The sequence below is a fragment of the Rissa tridactyla genome, chromosome 2, assembly GCF_028500815.1.
Source record: "Rissa tridactyla isolate bRisTri1 chromosome 2, bRisTri1.patW.cur.20221130, whole genome shotgun sequence".
Lineage (NCBI taxonomy): Eukaryota > Metazoa > Chordata > Aves > Charadriiformes > Laridae > Rissa > Rissa tridactyla.
The window spans coordinates 162,438,118-162,460,573 of NC_071467.1; the positions used below are offsets into that span (position 1 = coordinate 162,438,118).

Sequence of the window (22,456 nt, forward strand, 5' to 3'; positions counted from 1 at the left end):
GAACTAGAGCATGTGCTGAGCACAGGTAGGGGATGGGAGCAGAAATTTCATAGGTAGGCATGTGCTGAAATGCCTTCTCATGTTGAGACTGTGTTGGCTTTTGCCCTTAGGATCACTCCGCTGGCTCCAGAGGTGTCTCCTGGTCAACACCAGTGTGAGATCAATATTTAGGATTGGAGACAAGGACCATTCTGTGGTGTACGTGAGCAACCAAGCCTGCTCTGCCGCCAGTGAGGTGTCTTTGATGGTGGTGGCACTGTGTTGAGCTCCTGGGGCTGTGCTATGGCCCGATGATCTGTTTCCTGACACTACAGTGCATTTTGTGCAGTTTTCTGGAGGTGTTATGGGACATGTCTTGGCTAAGCGATTTCTCTGTTGAATCAGGAGAAGCTATCCCCTAGATCCGTAGAGGGTAGGGGCTGGGTGTTTCATGGTACAGACCGTGTCCCTGGCATCGATGGTCTTTCTCTTGGCATGTTCTGTGGAAGTGACAGTATTGCAGATGACGTTTTCCAGGAAAACTTCCAACGCTTGTAAATGAGCTCTGAGATGGGCTTCGCCTCCCTTCCCTCAACCAGACATCTTCTAGGGAGGAGGGAGTTGGAGGACGGCACAGTGCATGCAGGGAGCAAATCTGCCTTATTATTATTTAATTTAGAGAAAACTTGGTCTAAAGATGTAAAAAGCAATTGCAAATGCTGTCTGGACACTGCCTCTCCTCATCAATTAGCAGCATTAAACGCTCAGCAGGGAGGATTAATTAGAAAACTGAAATCTTTCCATCGTGACAGCCTTCTGGTTTCCATTGAAATGCAGCTGAAGAACTGGAAAGGCTTCTGTATTTTGTTTTGATATGCAGGCATATGTTCTTTCCATCCTGGAAATTAATTCTGTCTGTAACGGGGCCGTGGGAATCAATATTGAGTTGAACTGTATTTCTCCAGAGCTTTCTTCTAAAAGTAGTTGACTGTTTCCCCACTGTGCCGGCTAAGTGACCTGATTTTCGGAGCAGCTGAGCAACTGGTCTTCCAGTTTGGAGGTGTTGTGTGGCTGCCTGGACAGTTCAGGGTTGGCCCATGTTCACTTGAGGGTGATGGGCTTCTCTCTTCTGAAAGTCTTCAGGTCAGACTTCCTCTGAGATGGCTGAAGAGGCCCACAGCCTTCTGCTGCCGGCGACTTTCCATTGCACCGCACCAGGCTGGATGCTGTAGGAGAGGAAATTACTCATCGTTCTGCCTCCCTTGCAGACTGCTCTCGGCCGTGGTGAGCTGTCATGCTCTCAGCCTTACACCCAGCAATGGCCTAAGCTCGATTTAGAGGCAAGATCTGCCTTTGCCTCTTCCTCAGTTTCCTCGTCTTTTCTTCCCCCTCACAGGGCTTGGAGAACAAAGGAGAGCCAGTGCAGCAGCTATGACCTGCTGCCTTGGAGTAGGGGAGCAGGTCACGGTTACACGATGGCTGTGGGTGGCACAACTTGGGCAACTCAAGGTTGCTTCCACTTCTCTGGAAGAAGCTGCCTCTTGACTGCCGCAGCAAGCGACAGCCTATGTGTGGGCTCTGCAGAGCCACAACCATGTGAAAATTGGATGGTGAAGGGCTGGCAGGAGAGGCAGGGCAGACCTGGGAGGCCCTTGGGCACTTTGAACCTTGGGTAATACATGTGCTCTATGGACCTGTAAGGTGGCGTGAGTCTATGGCCATGTGCTGCCCAGTCTGGTTCCTGCATTATTGATGGCTTATTTTCTATTGTGTTTAGTCACACATGAAGGCAAGTGGGGGGGTTGAAGAAGGGGGTTGGTCTCTTCTTCCAAGTAACAAGTGATAGAATAAGAGGAAATGACATCAAGTTGTGACAGAGGAGGTTTAGATTGGATATTACAAAAAATTTCTTCACCAAAAGGGGTTACCAAGCGCTGGAACAGGCTGCCCAGGGAAGTGGTGGAATCATCAACCCCGGAGGTATTTAAAAGACAGGCAGATGTGGTGCTGAGGGACATGGGTTAGTGTTGGTTTTGGCAGTGCTAGATTAATGGTTGGACTCGATGATCTGAAAGGTCCCTTCTAACCTAGACAGTTCTATGATTCTAAGTGTACTTGAGTTCATGTGATACTACAAGAGGACAAGGAGAACAAAACCTCTGTGAAAGCTGACCCACGTGTTTCTGTTTCATAACCCCATCATCACCCCACCAACAGCACGCACAAGCCAGCAGCTTGTGGAGACAGCAGTGTCCTGGGGCTATGTGGAAACCTGATTCTTCTGCTCCAAAACACAGCATGTGTTTTAATCTTTGCTTGCCACCAAGCACTCGCTGAGCTTGGCTTCCTCCCCCTGGTCTAGTCTGGATCCAGAACTGCATGGCAGAAGTGGTGTGAGCAAGAAAAAGACCTTGCAAAGTTCTCCGGTGGCTCCTGGGGGCTGATCCTCAGGTCCTGGTCTCCCCATGCACTGTGGAGCTCGTGCTCCTTGCCCGCAAGGAAAGAGCAAAATAACCAGGTAGCTGCTGAGAGAGCAGAAAGTGGTCAATTAGTCCTCATCCCTTGGCTTCACAGTCGATTGGAAAGTCATGTTGTGATCAATCAAATCTAGATGGGCTGCAGGGGTGAGGCTGCAGCTCATTAAAGAGGAAGCTGTGCGGTGGGATGGCTGTGAGAGGGACTATTGATCGCAGCCGGTTGAGGGTAAATAGTGGCATACAAAGGCTGGTAGGACAATTGGTAGGAGATACAGGCGTTATCCTGTATGCTGTCAGCAGGGTGTTGCAAGTGAGAGAAAGTGGGTCAGCAAGAAGGTGGGATGAGCGCCAGAGATGGCACAGTGGCTTAAAAGCCCTGATATGGCCACAGGGCCTTGCTGCTCACCTAGGGAACGGGGTGGACCTCTGTCCTTCCCAGTCCAAAGCTTGGTCACTTAGTGTTAAACCTCCCCCTTAGAGCATGTTGGGCCAGTCATAAAGTCTGTAATGGTTTTGATACTCTTAGGTCAAAGCTACAGAGACAGGATTGGTTCCTGCCTGCCGTTATCTTCGGGGATAACTGGGTGTCCCGGTGCAGATGCCGGCTCTCAGGCATCTCATTGCATGACGTTGGCTTTGCAGCTCTTTGGTGTAAAGCTTCATTGACGGAGACTCTTCATTTCTGATGCCAGATAGCAGATTGGTGCTGTACAGACACTTTTCTCTCAATTGCTTTTGTCAGGAAAGATTTTGCTCGGAGACAAATGCTTTTCTGAGGGCATGTTTCATCTGAAGGTTTTAGTTTTTGCTCCTTCTTATTATTTTTTCCCAGGGACGTAGAAGAGAGAGGCCTGAAGCCTCACTTTTCCAGATAAGCCTTTTTTTTTGTTTGTTTTAATTTCCCTCGCACAAAGTTTTCAGTCACTTGAGGAGAAAACCAAAAATAAGGCCATGAAAACCTGCAGGAGGAAGAAGTTACAACACTTCTGTGTTGGCTTTTATCTTCTACATAGAGATACACCTTCCCCTTTGCTGTGTTTGCTTAGTGGGGTCTGCTCATTGAAATCAGAGGGTTTCTGTTGGTGTAACTTGCATCAGGGTTTCTCTCTGCTTTATAAGGCCACAGATAACTGTCAGAGGACAGGATTTTGCCCCGTAAAAGGGGAAATGATGCAGAACAGTGCTCTCCTCTAGCTGCAGACCTTCATCCTCGGCAAGCAGGGCTGTGCGTTTAAATAATCCTGGCTTGGCTGGCATCCAGGGAGATGAACGTACTGGGTTGCAGGAGATGAGATTTGTGTTTAGGCAGAGTGTGTGGTGGGACTGAGGTGGGCTTTGGGGTATAATCAGGGTGTCTGCAAATGGGTTCGGCTCCACCAGTTGCCGGAGGTGGCAGTTCCTCTGTACCAAGTGCGAGTTCAGCAGAGACACAGTTCTGTGCTGCGCAGACCCTGATGCGAGTAAAAAAACCAAACAGGTGGGGACCACGTGTGTTCTCTGGAAACTTGCTTTGCTTGACTTTGTTAAAAATGTAAAAGAATGCACGAACGCTGACCTGATAGGGCTGTGTTGTCTGATTATTTTTTTTTTTTTGCTGATAGGAGAGCCCTTTCTAATATTTTTGATTTGCTTCCTTTTATGGGTTTCCAGAAGTTTGAGATCTGTATGCAAAATCAAAGCTATTCTATATACCAGTATAAATTAATGATTATTTCACTTAATTTGGTAAAAGGATTATTACTGTACAGCAAGAAAAGAAGCTAACTGAAAAAAATAACTTACTGGAGCATGCTGTCTGCTACATCTCATTTGCAAAGTCATTTGCGAGATGAGGAACTGTTGAAAGGGGAGAAGTTTTAAGATCTCAATGGCTGTTTTCTGGCGTGGAAGTTAAGAGCAGGAGTCATGAAGGTTTTAAAGCTCTTATTCTACGTACACGTTGTGCTAGATTGAACAGGATGGCTCAGGAGATTTTTCTTTAGAAGCAGCTGCTGAATACAGCTGCATTGGCTGCGTCACTGAAGGTATCCTCCATCGTGCACGATGGTTCTTAAAGAAGCATAGACTGTCTCCTCTCCCAGCGAAATACCGTAGTGCAAAAGATTCTTCATCAGTTTTGGGGTGCCATGCCCAAAAATGGGGAAAAAACACCCACAACTGATGCATGTTCATATAGAATTGCTTGTTGGCTTTCACGCGCTGTAGTTCCCAGAGCACTGGCTTCCTCCTTCCATGAGCTCTGCTGATGTACGTATGTCACTTCTTGCTTAGCAGCCTCATCAGTGCATGCTGAGGAAAGGTTTGGTTTTTTTTTTCCTCCTCATCTTGGCTCATGAAGCTTCTCCCTTGAGCCCGCTTGGGAGATACGCCTGCAAACCTGGCCTGGTTACATGTGTGTTTGTTTGCAAAAAGTCCATCCCAGTTGCATGCTCATAAACATGGAATCATTTAGGTTGGAAAAGACCTTTAAGATCCAGTCCAACTGTAAACCTAACACTGCCAAGTCCACCACAAAACCATGTTCCTAAGTGCCACATCTACACAGATGCATAGTCTTAAATGGCTACTTTTTGACTACCCCTGCCATCCTTTGGATAACCTGAGTGGAAAATGTGTCTGAAGTGTCACCAAAACCTAGCTGTTCTTTGTGTAGCCCAAAATACGGGTCCCATTTCCAAGGCAGTTCTGCGAGCACAGAAGGCCGGATGTTCTACAGTGTTTAGGCAAAACCATAAGGATGAGGTTGAGATGATCTGAGGAAACCTGTAATATTTCCACGGCTCTTTTTGAATCCATCTTTGCACTTGAATCCATCTTTGCCAAGCCTGCAGGCTGTTTGACTGAGCTATCAGCATGCCTACGTTTGTATTCTCGCCATTAAAACAATCTCACTTGCTTTGCTGTTTTTTTTAACACTACCCCAGCCCTGGCCTCTGAAGCTTTTTGAAAATAACATTTACAATAATATTTTTAACAGTTCCGTAGTATACAAAACTCCAGCGCCCTGGCAGGACTCCCGGAAACTTGCTGAAAGTTAATGTGGTCAACTCTTAAAAAGGAGAGATTTTTTCCGCCTGACTCCTGCCTGTTAAACTCTCTGAGCCCAACATGTTGTTCCCTGCTGTTTGAAAAAAAACAAGGAAAGTCCCAATTTTAGCAATGCTAGTTTGAGTAGCTTTCCAGCTGAGCCACATTCCAGGGGCAACTGTGGCTTATTATTCTTTTTTTATGGTGGTGTGTCCCTGCACCTCCAAACCAAAGTGTTAAGTGGTGCTCAGGCAGGAATAGGTAGGTGCTGCTTTCCCTGGAAGCCTGGGGATGATAAACTGAGGAGGGAGATGCCACTTGCTTGTGCTGCGGTAGTGGCAAGACATCCTGACTTGGAGGCCATGTCTTATGACGGATGCTGAGCTTCTCTGGGGTAAGAACAGCCCATTTCAGGGTAGGTGATACTATAAATCCCATTTAAAGTCAATCGTAGGCTGCTGGTAGCTCCAGCTCTCAATGATGGGCTGTACTCTTCCCGCTTTCCTAGCCTCCATCCTACACCCTTCCTCCCAGTAGGTCTCTTCCAGGCACTTTTTTGCCTTCTCTCACATCCAAGGAAACACTGCTTTTCTCCATCCTCTCCTCCCCTGCTCTGCTTTCTGCAACCTAGATACACAGAGGCTGGAGTCACGTCTAGCTGGGCTGTTGCTGTTGTCTCCCTTGAAGTCAGTCTTTCTTAATCCCTTACCAACCAGGAGTACGGGGTGAAAAGGGAAGATCTGGGATTAATTTTTAAAGTGCATTAATAACCTTGCATATGGTTCTCAGGCGGGTACTCAGGCTCAGCACTCGTGTGGCCGCAATGATGTTGAACCACTTTGGCTGCAGATTTGAGTTCAGCTCAGTCAAATCAAGGCTGCTTTTATTCCTGACGAGGGCATCTCTACTGGGCTTTCCTGCAGCTTCAATAACCTCCAGCAGTTCCCTGACAGGAGCAGTCCAAGTATCCTGTGTCCAAGACACAAACTTGGAATAAAAGTACTGTATTGCCCCAGCATCCCTGGGAGCTGACGCTTTCCTGAGCTCTCACTTCCATTGTTTCGGTGAAGGTGTTTGTGCCCGGTGAGGTTACCAGGGCAGTAGTCTGTAGACTGACAGTGGAGATTTAGAGGAGATTTACAGCAGAGGCTGGTTCCGCTAGCTGCGGGGGCGGTGGAGTGTGAATTGGGAGCCCTGTTTCAGATGCTCACTGGTTTGTGTTGTAAACTGCCAACGCTTGAAGGCTCTGATCAGGGAGCTTAGTGGGAGGAGAAGGGGGATGCTGCTTAGAAGTGCATCAGAGTAGAAAAAGGATTTTTCCTCTTTTTTTTTTCCCTCACTCTTATTATTTTTTTTCCTTTTTTCCCCTCCCTGTTTTTTAAGGGAGATGATAAAAGGACAGAACTTGTACTAGAAACAGGAATTTGTCCTTCTGTACACGGAAGCTGCTGGTATGTATTTTTGGGAAGCCACGGAAATCGCTGGTGTCTGCAGGCCAATTTGAAGGCTGGCTGTCCTCAGGATCGAAGAGATCCTGCTAAAATAGAAAACCTTCTTTTCTCCCGTGGATCCCTGGAGATTTCCTGCACTGCGTACGGGGGCCGGTTTGCTCACGAGAGCTGGGCAGTGGGGTCTCAGGGGCTCGCTGTGGCAGAGGTGATGGAGAAGAGCACAGGGCAGGGCTCCGCTGATGGAAAGGTCACCTGTTTTTTCCAGGGTTCATTTGCACGGTTCCTGTAGGTGCACGCTTTTGTAACTAGATACGGATTGCAAAGGTCTGGAAGGCCTCCAAAAAGCCATTAGAAAAATCTATTACACTGATGAGGGAGTTAACCTGGGCTAGCCCAGGAATTTCGGGTTAATCCAGGCTATCTGCAGGTGGCCCTTGGTGCAAACTCTGCACGCAGCTTAATTGCTGGAAGTGTCGCATCAATTTTGAAAGCAAAAGCAGTGAAGATTTGGGCTATTTCCTACTCTTGTTATAATCAGATGGATTTTTTTACACTACTCTTTGGTGTTTTTACATTTTTTACACTTTTTTTACACTACTCTTGATCCACTTTTGCATAGATTGGCTGGTTCCTTCTCAATATAGGATTTTAAACCTTTCCAAGCCTGTTAGTTACTTCCTTGCCTCCTCCTTTGTCTTGAAAATGGACAGAGTCCCCGGCGGCCGTGGGCCCTTAGGCTAAATGGTGCTGTCCTGAGAGGAAGCTGCAGCAGCAAAAGGAACAACGCACTTTGGGGCACATGTACGTCTCCGCCTCTGCTGCTTTCTTATCGCTTTCCCTTCCTGCTCGTCTCTCTCAAAATAGGTTGGATAAATATCCTTCTGCTTGCCAGCTCCAAGGCGCCAGAGCTGCAGAAAACCATTATAATCCAAGCTCGCGATCATTCCTGGTTCACTTCAGATTTGTTATTGCGTTTAAATTGATTTGACTGAGCTGGGAAATTTTCAAAGTGCCTTTTTTTTAAACTGCTTCTGCCCAATGCATTGTACGTAACACTCCAGAACTCATCCCTGTGTCCTGGCGCGCACAGCCTTCGATGACTTTGGGGCAATGCTGCCTGCAGTGACTGCAGGACAGGAGTGCCTTACTCTCTCCATGCAAGTTTGAAGTACTTGAGATGTCTCTCCACTTACTTGTGTTTTCACATGGATTTATGACCAAGAAATCTGCATGTTTATCAGTCAGCTAAAGTGGACTGGTCTTTGCTGGTCACTTCTATCACATTGCTCTTTAAAACGTGCCCGTCTTGAGGCGGGTTATGCCTTCGTTCAGTCTAAAATGAGGTTTTCCACTAGTGAGCAGGACTGACTGCAGCAGCCTCAGGCTTACACTCTAAGTTTCTCAGTGTGGGGGGGGGAAAAAACCCTACCCCTTTGGTGGGCACAGAGTGTTGGCTAAATGCAGCGTGCCAGGTAACTGAACCCCCTTTTGCATCGGTTTTGGGCAAATTGTGAGTGGCACTTGGCAACAGTCAGAGACCCTGGAAGGGCTGTTGGGCCACAGCCTGCCAAGAGGGATGTGTGGGGCATACGTTGCTGCCAAGAACTGTCTAGACTCGGGGTTTTATTTCTTCTTTTTCCCCATGCGGTCAGAGGAAGGATGGTCCAGCCTTGAGGAACCTTGGCTGGAATTTGGAAGGCCTAAGTTTAGGCTTCTGCTTTGATACAGGCTGTCTTGGGACTGACTTTCCATGTTCTGCTGTTGGTCTCTTCCCCAAGTGAGTGTTATTTCATACGGATGCCACAAAATGGAATGCGTTAAAGACGGTATTGCTTTAAGGGCTTTGAGCAGCCTGGTCTAGTGGGAGGTGTCCCTGCCTATGGCAGGGGGGTTGGAACTAGATGATCTTTGGGGTCACTTCCAACTCAAAAGCATTCTGTGATTCTGTAAGTTTACATTGAATAATGTAGAAATCCATTAAAGGTGTAATGTATTAAAGACGGTCTGCCCTTAACAAAAGGAGACCTGTGGCACCAGTATAAGATGGTTACTCCCAAGATTTTAAAACCATAAAGGTACCAGGTTTGTGGGGTGTTACCTTTGGGGTGTGTGAAGGAGGGCAGACTGGTCTCAATTCCTAACTAAATGGTTCTCCTCTTTCCTTCATCCTGGGTGATGGTGGGGAAATGCTTTGTGAAGGGTGGTTCCTGTTCAGTCACTGTCTGTGTTGACATGTCAAAATTAATCTGTAAACTCTGTGTATGTTTGTTATTACAGGGTGGATGCTTGAGAGTGGAGGATAAGGTGCAAGTGTCTGGCTGGGACCGGTGGAATGGAGGCCTGATGTAGATGGAAAGATGGGTAAGAACTGGGTTATGCTGTAGCAATTAATTTTCTGCAGCCTGCTAATTTTGGTTGGGGCTACCAAGCGTGACAACAGAGTGGGAGGCATTGCCAAGATGGTCTGGCTGAATATTATACTGCTTTCTAATTTTTTTTACCTTCCAGTGGTGCCAAAATTGGACATGTTTTCTTCTTACCGTCAGTGTGATCTGGTGGGTTGTGTTCTATAAGTCCTAAGTTTGCCTTGTATTTCTGGGCAGACCATCTTCATTCCCTGTACCTCTTCTTCCAAGGAAGCTTCAGTTTCAAACAGAGCCTCAATATATTGCTTTTCTAGTCGGTGACCTGGATTACTTGCACCTTCTCTCTGTTCTGCTGTAATAACGGAGTAGTCATGTATCAGATGCCCTGTGGTGCTGAGGGAGACTTTGGGAGATTATTTATAGCTCTGGAGGTACATAATGATCTTGATCTTATCTCTACTGCTAAAGAAAATTCATTATGTCAGAAATCAGGACCACTTGGAAGTGCTGGACTGTCTCAGTTTTGGCATGTGAATAATCGAATCAGTGGTGGTGTCTCACGTGAGCAGGTGAGAAGTGCGAGAGCCCCAGCCCCCCTTCAGTTTATCATGCCATTGGCCATCGAACTTATCACATTACTCTTGCAAAACCATACCTTGATTGCAGAAAAATATCCATGCTCTGCTACTGTGTTTGTCACCTGTCACACAAGTGGATGCAGCGGGAGGGACTGGCTGGTGTCTTCCCTATTGTCACTAAAGGACTTTTGCGGGAGACGCGTGCCTTACTGACAGCATCACTGCTAGATTTGGGATTCAGCCAGCTTTTCATGCATTTATGAGCACGGCAAAGTATGAGAAAGCTCTTTACAGCATGAACATTGACCCCAAAACCAATTCCAAAGTGGTCTACAAGCCCTCTTGCCAGCCAGTAGCAGCTCCAGCAGCTGCAGGGGCTTTTGCTCCTTTTCTTTGATTTTGCTGAAAAGAGGAAGCTCAGCAGACTGAAGAACAAGGCCAGGTTCTACCTCACGTGGCAGAATGATACCTCACAGTGCTCAATTAACACGTGGAGCTAATTGAACTTGGATTGTCCTGTTTCCATCACCAGAAGCAGAGGTTACACAGGAGCATAAATTAATCTCCAGAAACGGCTTCCTGACCTGGTGAGCCAAGAAAGGAGAAGAGACCTTGGAGGAGTCCTGGTTGAAGCTGAGCACTTTGCTTTTACACTTGCAGCATTTATTCAAGTTCACCCAAAACTGATTAAAATGGTGTTTAAAAAAATAAAAATAAAAAAAAGGAGGTGGGGGAAATACCAGTAAATTTAGGGACTGCCCTTGCAAACCTGGTAGAAAAGTGATTCAGAGTTTAATAGTGGTTTGAGTTTAATAAACGAAAGGACTAATTTAAAGCCAAGGGTGGGGAAGGAAGGGAAGAGAAAGTCCAGACCTGTTGCTTCAGTACAAAGAATGACAAATTTCAGTTTAAAATTTTTTAGAGACATTTTCACTTTGAAGGCTAAAGCCACTCCTTTGTCAGTGCAATATTTTATTTTTTTTTTTTTAAAAAGGAAAGTTCAGGTTTTCTCTGAGCACCAGTAAGGAATGAGTCGCTGTCTCCAGCCTGGTTCTCAGCAGAAAGTCACTTTGACCTCTTCTACCAAGAGTGTTGCGGATACAAACTGCTCGGTGCCTTCAAACTGTGAGCTGTAAACGTAATATGGATGTGCTGGGGAAGCAGTAATTGCGGGAATACTGTCATGAAGAGAGCACTGTGACTGTTTTTTGGGAATGGGAGCTGAACTGGCAGGAGCCTTGTGCGGATTTGGAGTTCTGCTTATGCTTTGTGGGTGGAAGGTGCTGTGTGTGTCCTCTTCCCCAAATGTCATTGCTTGGAGCATTATTATAGCTCGCCACTAACATAGCATCAATGCCTGTGTGAGGACCAGTTAGATCTGCCAGGTGACATTCAGAAAGGGTCTGGCTGTGGTCCTGAGTCTGGTCTCTGGGTTGGCCATTTGAGGTGAAACGGATGAAGTGATGTGTATCTTGATCAGTGTTACTGAGTGGTGTTTGTTCGTTAAAGGATCGTTGCAACAGCTTTGCTGACGCACAGAAAATTAGGCTAAATTTTTGAGGTTTTATTAGTTTCGCTTCCCTCCCTCCTTTTATACGTGTGTTTCTTTTCTCTGCGCATTGGGGTGAAGGAGCATTTTTAAGGGAAGAGCAGGGAATTTGCAGTCATGTCACTGATTCTCTTCTGGTAGACCACAGATGAGGTATGTTGGATCCTTTCTTCCTAGGATCCTATTTGTAGTCTGTTCAGTGTCTCAGAATTCAGCATAGGGCTGTTCACCCCTGGACATGTTCTAGGGAAGCTGCATGACCTTGTATGGAGACCACAAGATGGGAAGTGGGGACTTCTGGTGTCTCCATGGACTGCACCTCTGACATAGCGCTGTGGCTGTGTCATGTGGTGCTTGGCCTAGCCCTCTGCAGCCGTGGCATCCCAGCGCTGCAGGTAGGTTGATCTGCTGTTGCAGGTCCAAGACAGTATCTCTACGTGTGCCATCTTGGGGCCAGCCTAAGCAGAGGTCCTCAGCACTGGGTCTTCTTATGATGTGTAGACATGGCCATGACCATGTCACTTAACGCTTATTTAGTCTCCTAGTGCTGTTTGTGAAGGACCTGGACATATCTCTGCAGGATAGATCAGAGAGGGCTTAATTTTGGAGGGAAGAGCAACTGGACACAGCATAGGATCTCAGGACAGAATTGTTCTGGTTTTGCCTAATGCTTTGGGCTTCACTGTATCACTTGGGCTCCCATTTAGCATTGTCCTGAGACACTTTATTCCAGATATGTAACAGCTGTATTTGTACTGAAGCATTTGACCCTTTCTTTGTATGGAAAAGGAAGGTGGTGAGAACAGTGGGATAGTTTGTAGGTGGAAATGGCATTGGAAGGACTTTGTGATTTCTAGAGAGATTTGTGGCCATGCTGTAGGTGTTCAGTCACTGCTTCAGAAGCTGACCACACGTTTCCTGAGTGGGTCAGGTCTTGGGTGTAGTGGTGATGTGGGGTAAGATGACTGAGCATGGGTCTGAGAGAGGCATCTTCAGGAAGGCTGGTTCCCAACACACTACGCTGGACACTGGTCATCCAAAATGGTGCTGGAGCCTGAAGTGGTTATCTGCTCTCAGTTTGGTACTGGAAGAATAATTGGTTGGAAGAATAATGAACTCACTTTTAATGTGGTGCTTGGGTTGCCATTCTTCTCGGGCCTCAAAGAGTCCAAGTGACATATGCCTCTTACATTGGTTTTCTCAGCCTTGATAAAGAGAGAAAAATTGGAGTGGAGAACATGTGTCCTAAAGCAAGATGTCCCACCGCTCGCTCCTGGCACAGAGCAATTCCTCCAGCTCGCAGTCCATTTCCATCTGCCACCTCTCCACAAGGGTCCAAGGACCTCTTTATAGTTTGACCAAAATGTAGCTGTGGACCAGCAAGTGCATATGAGACTTCTAAAGATGTCCACATCTCCAATACAACGCAGTGGAAGGACCATGGGCAATGGCAGTTAAAAATTGCTGCGCTTAAATACAACACCACAGTAAAAGTAATATTAAAAAAGCTGCAGAAGCTGGTATAAAAAGCACCAGCATGTTTATTGCTTAACTTTTTTCTTTTTGCTTAAAAATGATTTAAGTATTCTTAATTCTGGCTATGCAATGCTGTGTACGTGCATGTGTATTTCCGATGATAAAAACTCCAGGAGCACTTATCTATTCTGTTCAGTGTATGTACGTATAACTCAAAGGTTTATGTCTGTAGTACTTTTCTGGAGCGAGTGTGACCTTTGCTTCAGGAGAAAGGTAATCTGAGTTGCGGGAGATGGGCGAATGATGCCGATTTACAGTATCGCCTTGACAGAGGGGGTGTGTTTGGAGAAGACGACTGCAGGCTGGGCTGGCAGAAGGCACAGCAGCTTGGTGAAGGAGGAAAGGACCTGTTTGCACAGCCATGGTCTGGCCATTTAACTCAATTCAGTGTTTTTGGAGGGGGCTGTTGAGATGGAGAGAACTGCTCCAGTTGGTGGGGGGAACAGACTGACTCTCCCTCTCCCCGTGCACGCAGGTGTTGATGTCTCAGCTCTCCCATGCCTTGTTTTCCTCATTCCTCAATCTAAGACAATGGTTGTGCTCTTCACTTGCTCTCTCTATGGTGAGAGCTATTAAAAAAAAAAAAACAAAAACGAAACCCAAACAAACAAACCAGGCTGAATTGCAGCAGTTTATCTTATTATAAGGCACGTCAGGCTTTCTAGCTCAGGTTTTGTTATTTTTGGGTAGTGTCCGAGTTAAGAGGTGTCCCTGTCTCCTTCTCCCTTTCCTGGCACTGTCCTGTTTAGGGTCACACCAGGTGCTTTGGGCACCTGGGGAATGTGGGACCATCCATCACTGTATTTGGGACATAGCAGCCGTTGCTGGAGCAACAGATGAGGAGTTTGCGGGCTCTGGGTTGTGGCTGCGAGCACTGGAAGTAGCTGGGCTGGGAAGGAGAAAGAGGTCTTTATGAGCCCACAAATAACCTTCAAAGGTATCGGAGGCAGTCGGGGGAAATAACTTGCCAGCTGTGTTTCTCACTGGGTAAACATTTTTCTACTTTCAAGTGTGCTCAGGAGAGGTAAGGGTTGCGGGGAGAGGTTATATCTTTTATTAGACCAAACTGATAGAGGTGGAAAAAACCAGGTTGCCTTTTAGGCACATAAGCCCTTCATCTGAAGGAGTAAATTTCAAGCTTAGCAGGAAAACAGGCTGGAAAAATTGTCCCAGGTTTGATTTAATTATGTTAATCCATTAAAGGAAAAGGTAGCTAGTGTCTGTGGAGCAACGGGCAGGGTTAGCAAAAAAAGCTGTGGAAGTTTGTTGTGGGATGAGAGGGAGAGACCTGGTACCTTTGAAGTGGCGAGGAGTTTTGCAGGCAGATGTGGTGGGACAAAACATATCGTGCCATAAAAACAAACAGCCCCTCTATTTCTTTTTATTTTTTGTTTCTTAAAAATGCTCAGTGGAGCTATGGGCATACAACACTTTCTTAAATGTGGTTAATTTTTGCTTTTTAAGGGTCTAGCCCCTGCTTGCAGCTCTCCTAGACTAACTTTAATCTGCAAAAGTGAATGAGGAGCAATAGGATTGTCCAAGAGGCAGAGATTTAGCAGGGCTTATCTCGCAGCACTCTGTGCTTTTATAAGAAAGCCCTCGCTGCCGTATTCCTGTCTCTGCCTCCCGTCTTCCCCTGGGCCGCAACTGGGAGCCACCCAGTGCGGGAGCCTGTCCAAGGCTGGGAAGCTTTCAGCAGCTGGAATGGTCAAGGCTGGGTTAAATTTCTCTGTAGGGTCAATGCTCGCTCTTTGGCTCACCAAGACTTGCTTATTTAGTCTTTGCTGCGCTTTAGGTCTTTTTATGAGCTTCTGTAGCAGGGGACCGGGCTGCGTTCTTGTTCCTGCGTGCCTCAAATGGGTTTGCAAACATGCTCTGCGTTATGGTCCCTGCTTCACAGCCACGTCTGGAGGCGCTTGGAGGCAAAGCGGCTTACCCAGTTACAGCTGTGGTGGCCAACAAAACCTGCCACGGCCCATGCTTTGGCACTGTGTGTGTGGGTATGGACAAATTCCTCCCCCCAAATGGGGTGGCCTCGTCTGCTCTCCCTACAAGGAGCAGCCCAGGGGGTAGGGAGCTGGCTGGGGGCATGGATGAAGCGGGCAGCAAGCTGGCAATTAGCTATGGAAGGTCACAGGGCAGGGCTTGGGTGCTAGTCTGGCTTAGTTGACTAAATATAAAAATAGTCTAAGGAGCGTAGAACTCGCCAGAACTCCCCTTGTGGGTCCCTGCCCTGTGAGGTGTGCTCGGCGCTGGGGGCTGATTCTGGGCTGGGCGCCGTGCTTGCCACCCTTTTGGCAGCAAAATGACACCTGATGGGGGCTGGAGGAGCATTTGAGGGGTGGCTTCTCAGGGAGATGGTGGGTACGAGTGGCACACCAGGGTCCTGTCCTGTCCCCCATGGCCTGGGGACACGGCTAGGCCTGCGCACCCCGCTGCAGCCTGGGGTGCCATGGTGGCTGGGCCTGTGGTGACAGGGTGTGGGGTCAGTCAGCAAGTGTCAGAGAAGCCCTGAAACCCTTTATATCACTGAAAACTGGTGTAATTTTTATTACTGAACCATCAAGCCTCCTGCTCCAGGATCCAAGTCACTGGCTGGATATGAGGGGCAGCACCCATTTTTTCCCCAACTCTGCCCTCTTCAGCAAATCTTCCCCCCCCACACACACACCAAATGCCACACAGTGTTCACCCAGATGTTTGCCCCATTAGCCAAGGAGGGTTGAAGGGTGTGGGGTGCCATGGCTGGACCCTCACAGGTTGTTACAGGGCTCAGCAACACTGTGCTGCTGGAGGAGGGGGGCTGGGAGGAGGCTGAGTTTGGTCCCTGAGCCTTTATCTGAAAGCCATGGGATAAACCCCACAAGGACAAAGACTTTTGCCCATCTCCGAGCTGTCGGAGTTTACGTGCCCTCATGCCTGAGCTGCTTTGCTCTAACTGAATCTGGCTGTTGGATTGTTCAACAAGGCCAAGTGCCGGGTCCTGCACTTGGGTCACAAGAGCCCCGTGAGTGCTACAGGCTTGGGGAAGAGTGGCTGGAGAGCTGCCTGGTGGAAAAGGACCTGGGGGTGTTGGTCAAAACCTGGCTGAATATGAGCCAGCAGTGTGCCCAGGTGGCCAAGAAGGCCAACAGCATCCTGGCCTTTATCAAGAATAGTGTGACTAGGTGTAGGGAAGTGATCGTCCCCCTGTACCTGGGGCACCTACCTCTAATACTGTGTTCAGTTTTGGGCTCCTCACTACAGGAAAGACACTGAGGTGCTGGAGTGAGTCCAGAGAAGGGCAACAGAGCTGGTGAGGGGTCTGGAGCAGAAGTCTTGTGAGGAGCGCCTGAGGGAGCTGGGGGTGTTCAGCCTGGAGAACAGGAGGCTGAGGGGAGACCTTATTGCTCTCTACAACTGCCTGAAAGGAGAGGGATAGAGAGGTGGGGGTCGATCTCTTCTCCCAAGTAACAAGTGATAGAACAAGAGGAAACAGCCTCAAGTTGCACCAGGGGAGGTTTAGGTTGGATATTAGGAAAAATTTCTTCACCAAAATGGTTGTCAAGCATTGGAACAGGCTGCCCAGGGAAGTGGTGGAATCGCCATCCCCGAAGGTATTTAAAAGACAGATAGACGTGGTGCTGAGGGACATGGGTTAGTGGCAGTTTTGCCAGTGTTTGGTTGATGGTTGGACTCAATGATCTTAAAGGTCCCTTCCTACCTTGACAATTCTATGATTCTGTGATGTTGCATGGCTGTATTTGGGGGTGAAAATGGCTTCTTAGCTGGTCTTTGCCACCCTCTGCGTTTGCAGGGATGTCTGGGGGAGGCTTGGTGATGAGTATACATGGGGGTGGGGCCACGGTGGAGGGTGGCATGCTGCAGAGTGTGGGAGAGCTCTGCCACTGGCTCTGATCCCCTGGAATTTTACTGCACGTGGCACTGTCAGAGGGATGGCTATTTTGGGAGCAGAGGGTTGTAATGAACTGCAGACGTAACCCTGCTTTCCCTCCCTGCTGAGCTAAACCAAACACCTTTTGGATCCCGAGTCCTTTTCCATTGCTGAAGTTCCTGGTAAATCTCTGGGAGGAGGGTATGTCAGTACCATGCCACAGCTCTTCATGTTCGTCAAGAGAAACTTCTTACATGATTTGTGGCTTAGCCACTGCAACTTTTACATAAATGATAAAACTTGCCTTTCAACATGCTTGAAAGATACTGGTTTTGGTGTTTGCAAGGTACCGATCACCCAGTGTTTTGAGGGCCTTGCTCTCGCCTTCCGTAAACTGAGGTGAATTCCCAGTAGCATTACCTTTTGGTTTTCCCTGAGGAAATCCAGAGCAGTTGAAGTTTTTCCTTATCTCACACCCTGGATGTAAATATGTTATGACATAACATATTCATTTATTTGCCAGTTTATTATCTCTTGCTGTTTTCTCAGTGCTCTTACAGACATGTTAAGGTGTTTGCATATTTGTGTACATGAGTGTTTTGAGGACTGGTTGGGTCCTGCCACTGGGTGATCAGAATTAGTTATACAAGTGATATATAATTCTACTAATTATAATTTTTTAAAAGAACTGATTAGGTCTTTCTTAAAGTAGATTCTTGCCTTGGGTTCTCTGATCTGTTGACTGTGTGATTTTACCAATCGTTATATGGGTCACCTGAGAGACAGCATGGGGTAGAGGGGGAAGAGGAAGCAGGAACTCTCAAAATTAGCTTCACCTCCAAGAAAAGGGTCTGTGAGATAGTATAACTGCACCCTAAATCCACAGGTGTTTTATTGGCCATCTGACATGATGGACATCTGTAGCTGTCAAAAGCCTCTGATGGATTTGGTTTTGTTTCTTTTCACAAAGCAGTTACTGGTTGTGCTATAAAAGCAAAATTCAAAATCCAACCCAATGTCACTTATGGAGAGCAAACACTTACCATCAAATTGTCAGGTAAAATATTAATAATCTTCTATACCTATTAGATGGTGCACCCTTTAGCATCATGACTTCTTGATAAGGAGAAATATGCTTTCAAGAAACCCCAGCACCTCACAGCTTTAGTTACCCATGTGAATTTGTGTGTCCCAAGCTTAAGATGTCAGTGAGCAAACTCCTGCCAAGAAATCCTGCGTATCAGAAGGGTCTTTCCTCATTTCCTCCTGTATAATTGCTCTGTTCGACCTGCTGAGCTGTGCCCTGCCCTGGAGCCGTACACAGGGGTGACCTTGTCATCCCTTGGGTGGGGATGCAGGAGGGTGAACGACAGCAGGATCCAGCTGCCAGCCAGCCTTTGCTGACTTGCAAAGGAAACGTGCTCTGCTGGTGTGTCTGCTCCAGTGCACGGTAATCTGGACTGGGGGAGGGTAACTGGGTAACTTTTATCAGGTACTGAACGCTGCACCAGGCAGTGGCAAAATGATTTGTTCATGGGGGTTTAATTTACCTGGAGGTTTAGCAGCATCTTTGTCACTGGACGGATGCGTGCAGCAATCTGTTTTGCTGCAGGTCATTCGCAGACAGCCCTTCTAAGGGGGGTGAACTGCAATATTTGTACCCGCCTGTGAGAGTGGCTGGGTCCCTTCTTTACTTGCTTGGCGGCTTTTGTTACACTTCAAGTCAGATGCTTGAGCTTGTCGCTTGCTGGTCTCCTTCCTAATATTGACTGGAACAGTCACTGTGACAGTGTGATTAGTGTACTAATTGATCCCTTCAGCTATTAAAAATCATAGAATCATTTAGGTTGGAAAAGACCCTTAAGGTTGAGTCCATGCTGTCTTGGTACCTCTGCCCTTGCTATTCTGTGCATGGCCTGAATCCTGGTGGCAGTACATGTCTGTAGATGATGTTTGTAGGTACTGAAGAAACCCAAAGGTCTTGGATTTCTCTTCATCTCCAAGCTTTTTTTTTTCTTTTTCCTTCTGGCTTTTGGAGAAAAGGCAGCATTTGTCTTCACAAGCAAGTTCTTTGACACTTGCTTTCACATAGGTTAGTGTCGTCTAGTTCCCTGGACTGGGAAAGCATTCCCAGTACTGGTGTGACATCGGTCTTCTGATGATGGCAGTGGGCAGTCCAAGTTGTTGGTCCAGTAGATGTGAACTTTCACTGTAACGTGTGGGATAAGCTTGCTGTTACCCTGTGCTCACACTGCAAATAAAAATGAAAAGGTGTTGTGGTCACTGAACATTGCACCCTACTCTGATATTTGCTGTGCTCTAATAAAATAGATAAAAAAAAAAAGGGGACAACTGGGAAGAACTGTAGGAATGAATTAAGTATTACTCTAAGATGAGGGGAGCAGATTTCTGAGGTCCCTGAAAGATATAGGGATATCAAGATCTAATGAGTGGAATACAAAGCGAGCTATACTCAAACTGGAATTTAGAGAGAGATTTGTTCTAGGGAGGTTATTGGAATAGGTGCGTGAGCTCTTCAAGTGGAGACTTTCTAGACAGCTTTCTGAAAGAGGCTGTTTTGCCTGATTCCAGGTCAAGATCGTGATGTAGAGGCTGCTAAATGAATTTCCATGGCCTTTGTTTACAGCCAGGAAGGCTAGACCAAGTTAAGTCCTTTCCGAATTTAAGCCCTGTGAATGTATTCAGCGCTGGCTGCAGACTTCTGTAATACTGAGCAAGACTTTTGTCTGTCTCAGATTCCTGTCCATCAAATGAGACCTAAATAACAGCTCGTCTCTCTTTCCATCTGACTGTTTAGCTGAAAGCCCATCAGAACAGGGACTGCCACTTGCAGGTGCTGAGTGATGCTGAGGTACTGAGCCTTAGCTTTCAGTTGAGGTTCTCTTTCATACGTGATAAATGTTGTATGCCAGTTAAATGCATGTCTTCCAAAACCAGAGGAAAATGAAAGGCTGATGTCCTTTGCAGGCCGAAGTTAAGACTGTCAGTGCCATAGTCATGTGGTTCCATACTTCTTTTTCATAAAATGGTTGGAGTTGGAAGCGACCTTAAAGTCGCAACCTCCCTGCGCCTTTGAGGGATGGGGCATCCACAGCTTCTCTGGGAAACCTGTTCCAGTGTCTCACCACCCTCAGAGTAAAGATCTAAATCGACCCTCTTCCAGCTTAAAACTGTTACCATTACTATGTTTTATTATATTTCAGTATTTTGTTTGTTTGCCTTTTGAAAGGGCTTTTGCTGAAGGTGCCAGTGTTTCTGGCAGGCTTCCCATCTTCTCCTCATCCCCTCTCAGCCTTTGCAGAACTCTTCCCTCTGCCTGGGGTTATCCCCAGCCGTTGCATCACCTTCCAGAGAGGTGGAGGCTGCTGCTGGAATTTACACAGGCACAAGTGCTGAACTGGGCGATCAACATCACGGTTGCGAAAAGCGCAGAGGGCTCTTTAGTGACCACAGGTGGCCACGTCTGTAGTTTTATGCTGGATCCAAGCGGAAGTGTCTGTGACAACGTGCAGCCCGTTAGCTCCATGCTCTAGCCTTGCTCAGTAATGACTCAGAGGACAGTATTCTTCCCTTCTGCAACGTCCGGGATTTTGCCTCGACTTTTCCCACCCCTAGCTCTGCCTGATGTGTGTGAGAGGCCGAAATCAGAACTTGCTGTGTTTTACATGGCTCTGTCTTACTTCTGCAGGCTTTTCTGTGTACTTCGTCCAGCTGGTGCTTTTTTTTTGTGCTGTTGATGGAAGCAGCTTCATGGAACTACCGTAAGCTGCCTCTTAGTAATGACCTATTAGTGAAGCCAACAATAACAGCACTGTCTAGACCATCTGAACACAGCTAAATTATTCCTTTGTCCCTTCTTCATTTGCTTTCTCTCCTGACTGTTGAATTGTTTTGGGTGGTCCATGTTGACCTTCAGGCTTGGTATTTCTCCCTTGCTTTTTTTTTCCCTCCTCGTTCAGCAGTGAGCCTGCTGTACTAAGACTGAAACTCCAGGTTCCTCTCTCCTGCACGCACGCTGGAACCAAAGCCATGTAGCAGCACCGGAAACTTGTATCTGAAGAGCAGAGAGATGTGTCATCTTGTGGCTTTTTGATTTCACTTCATAGTTGACTTTTTTTAAGTGCCGAATGCCCTCGATTCACATTGGTTGTGCCTGGGACCTGTGAGTCTTAACATCTTGCAGAACTGAAAACTTGATGAGAGAAGGGGGCATTCTGGTTTTGAAACAAGATCCTGCCAAAATGGATGAGTGTACTTTTATTAAAATATAAAACCAACCTTCCCACATCCACTGTAGCTCCACCGGTCACTGCTTCCTGGGAGTGCTCCTGGCTTGCTTCTTCTCTGTGTTCCTCTCCTCTATGTGATTATGGATATTCTTCCCCGCCCCAAACCTTTGGGAAATTAATGTCTTTGAGACCTCTGTTGGAATATTTGGTTGGAAGTGGTTCTTGGTTGGATGGGCTGGCAGCGTGATCCAGTGAGCTTTGTCACAGGAAGCTGGTTCAAAAAGAACAAAATTGGGGTGTTGGCAGGAAGTAGGGAAGAAAGAAACAAGTTTCCTACTGAAGGAAATAGCTGAAAATAAAGAAAGAGCTGAGGATGGAAGAAGAGACACTGGGGACAAAGGGACAGTGCTAAACGCAATTGATTTTTACATTTCATTTTTGCTGTCTGTGTAATCAGCTTTTCTTTGTCCTGATCTTCCATCATAGAAATACTCCTGTTTACGTGTTGTGCTGGGCAGGGAGCAGGCTTTGTTGTACAATTCATCCTGTCAGCCCACAATACCTTAAGTGAATTTGTACAAAACGGTGCAAGAGTGAAGCTGGAAGAGGCGGCAATTCAGGAGCAAGAACCTGCTCGTGTTGTGCAAAGTCAGTGGTTTCCATGGGTCTCCGACTCCATCCGAGCTCTGCGGGTACTTCATTGGTGTTGTGCAACTTGCGGCTGTTTTGCTCTGGAGCCACAGCAAAGCCCGGGGAGATGTTTGCTGTGTAGTCTCAGTGCTGCCTTCTCGCAAGGCTGAAGCATGTGACCGTCCTGCCAGTGCTGGAGATCCTGATCTTGCATGTCCCTTGGGCTATGGGATTCCTGTTGATTCCCCAGCATTTTTCTCCTGGGGAGAGCCGTCCGTCCTGCACCCTCGGCTTGCTCGAACCAAGCCAAGCAGAGAGCGAGCAGCCTGTGACGCCCCTTTTGCTGGAGAGGCTTAGGAGTGGCATTTGGATTTAATTATCCAGTAAGCTTCAGTGCTTCAATTTTGACTGAACTGGCTGAGCTGGCCGCTTGTTTCCATGGAACAAAGTTCTCCACCCTTCTTGGGAGTCAGCTTGGAGACCCTAAGAGCGGTAATTAGGATGGGCAAGAGGCTTAGTCTGGAAAGCACCAGTCCCTGTGCAAAGCTGTCATGGAGAGGACTGGGAAGTGTCAGTTTTGCAACCGATGATGCAAATCTTGCTCTTGCTCTGAAGTTGCTTCAGAGCCTGGTGTGGGGTTTTTTTTCCTCTTTGTTTTGAACAGTTGAGGCTTTGGTCATAGCGCCTCTGAAATTGCAGTTCCCTTGGACTAAAATCACACTCTAAGTGTAGTTAAAAA

General features: G+C 47.1%; 1 protein-coding gene across 1 annotated transcript in view; it reads left to right on the forward strand.

The window, feature by feature from the left end:
• The window catches only part of LOC128905604 (mitogen-activated protein kinase kinase kinase 3-like), an 86,108-nt gene that overhangs the window by 14,277 nt on the left and 49,375 nt on the right, over positions 1–22,456 (forward strand). The window contains exon 2 of the mRNA XM_054191893.1: positions 9,212–9,295. Coding sequence (XP_054047868.1) covers positions 9,292–9,295 — 4 coding nt within the window. The 5' untranslated portion in view covers positions 9,212–9,291. The remainder of the gene's footprint in view (positions 1–9,211; positions 9,296–22,456) is intronic.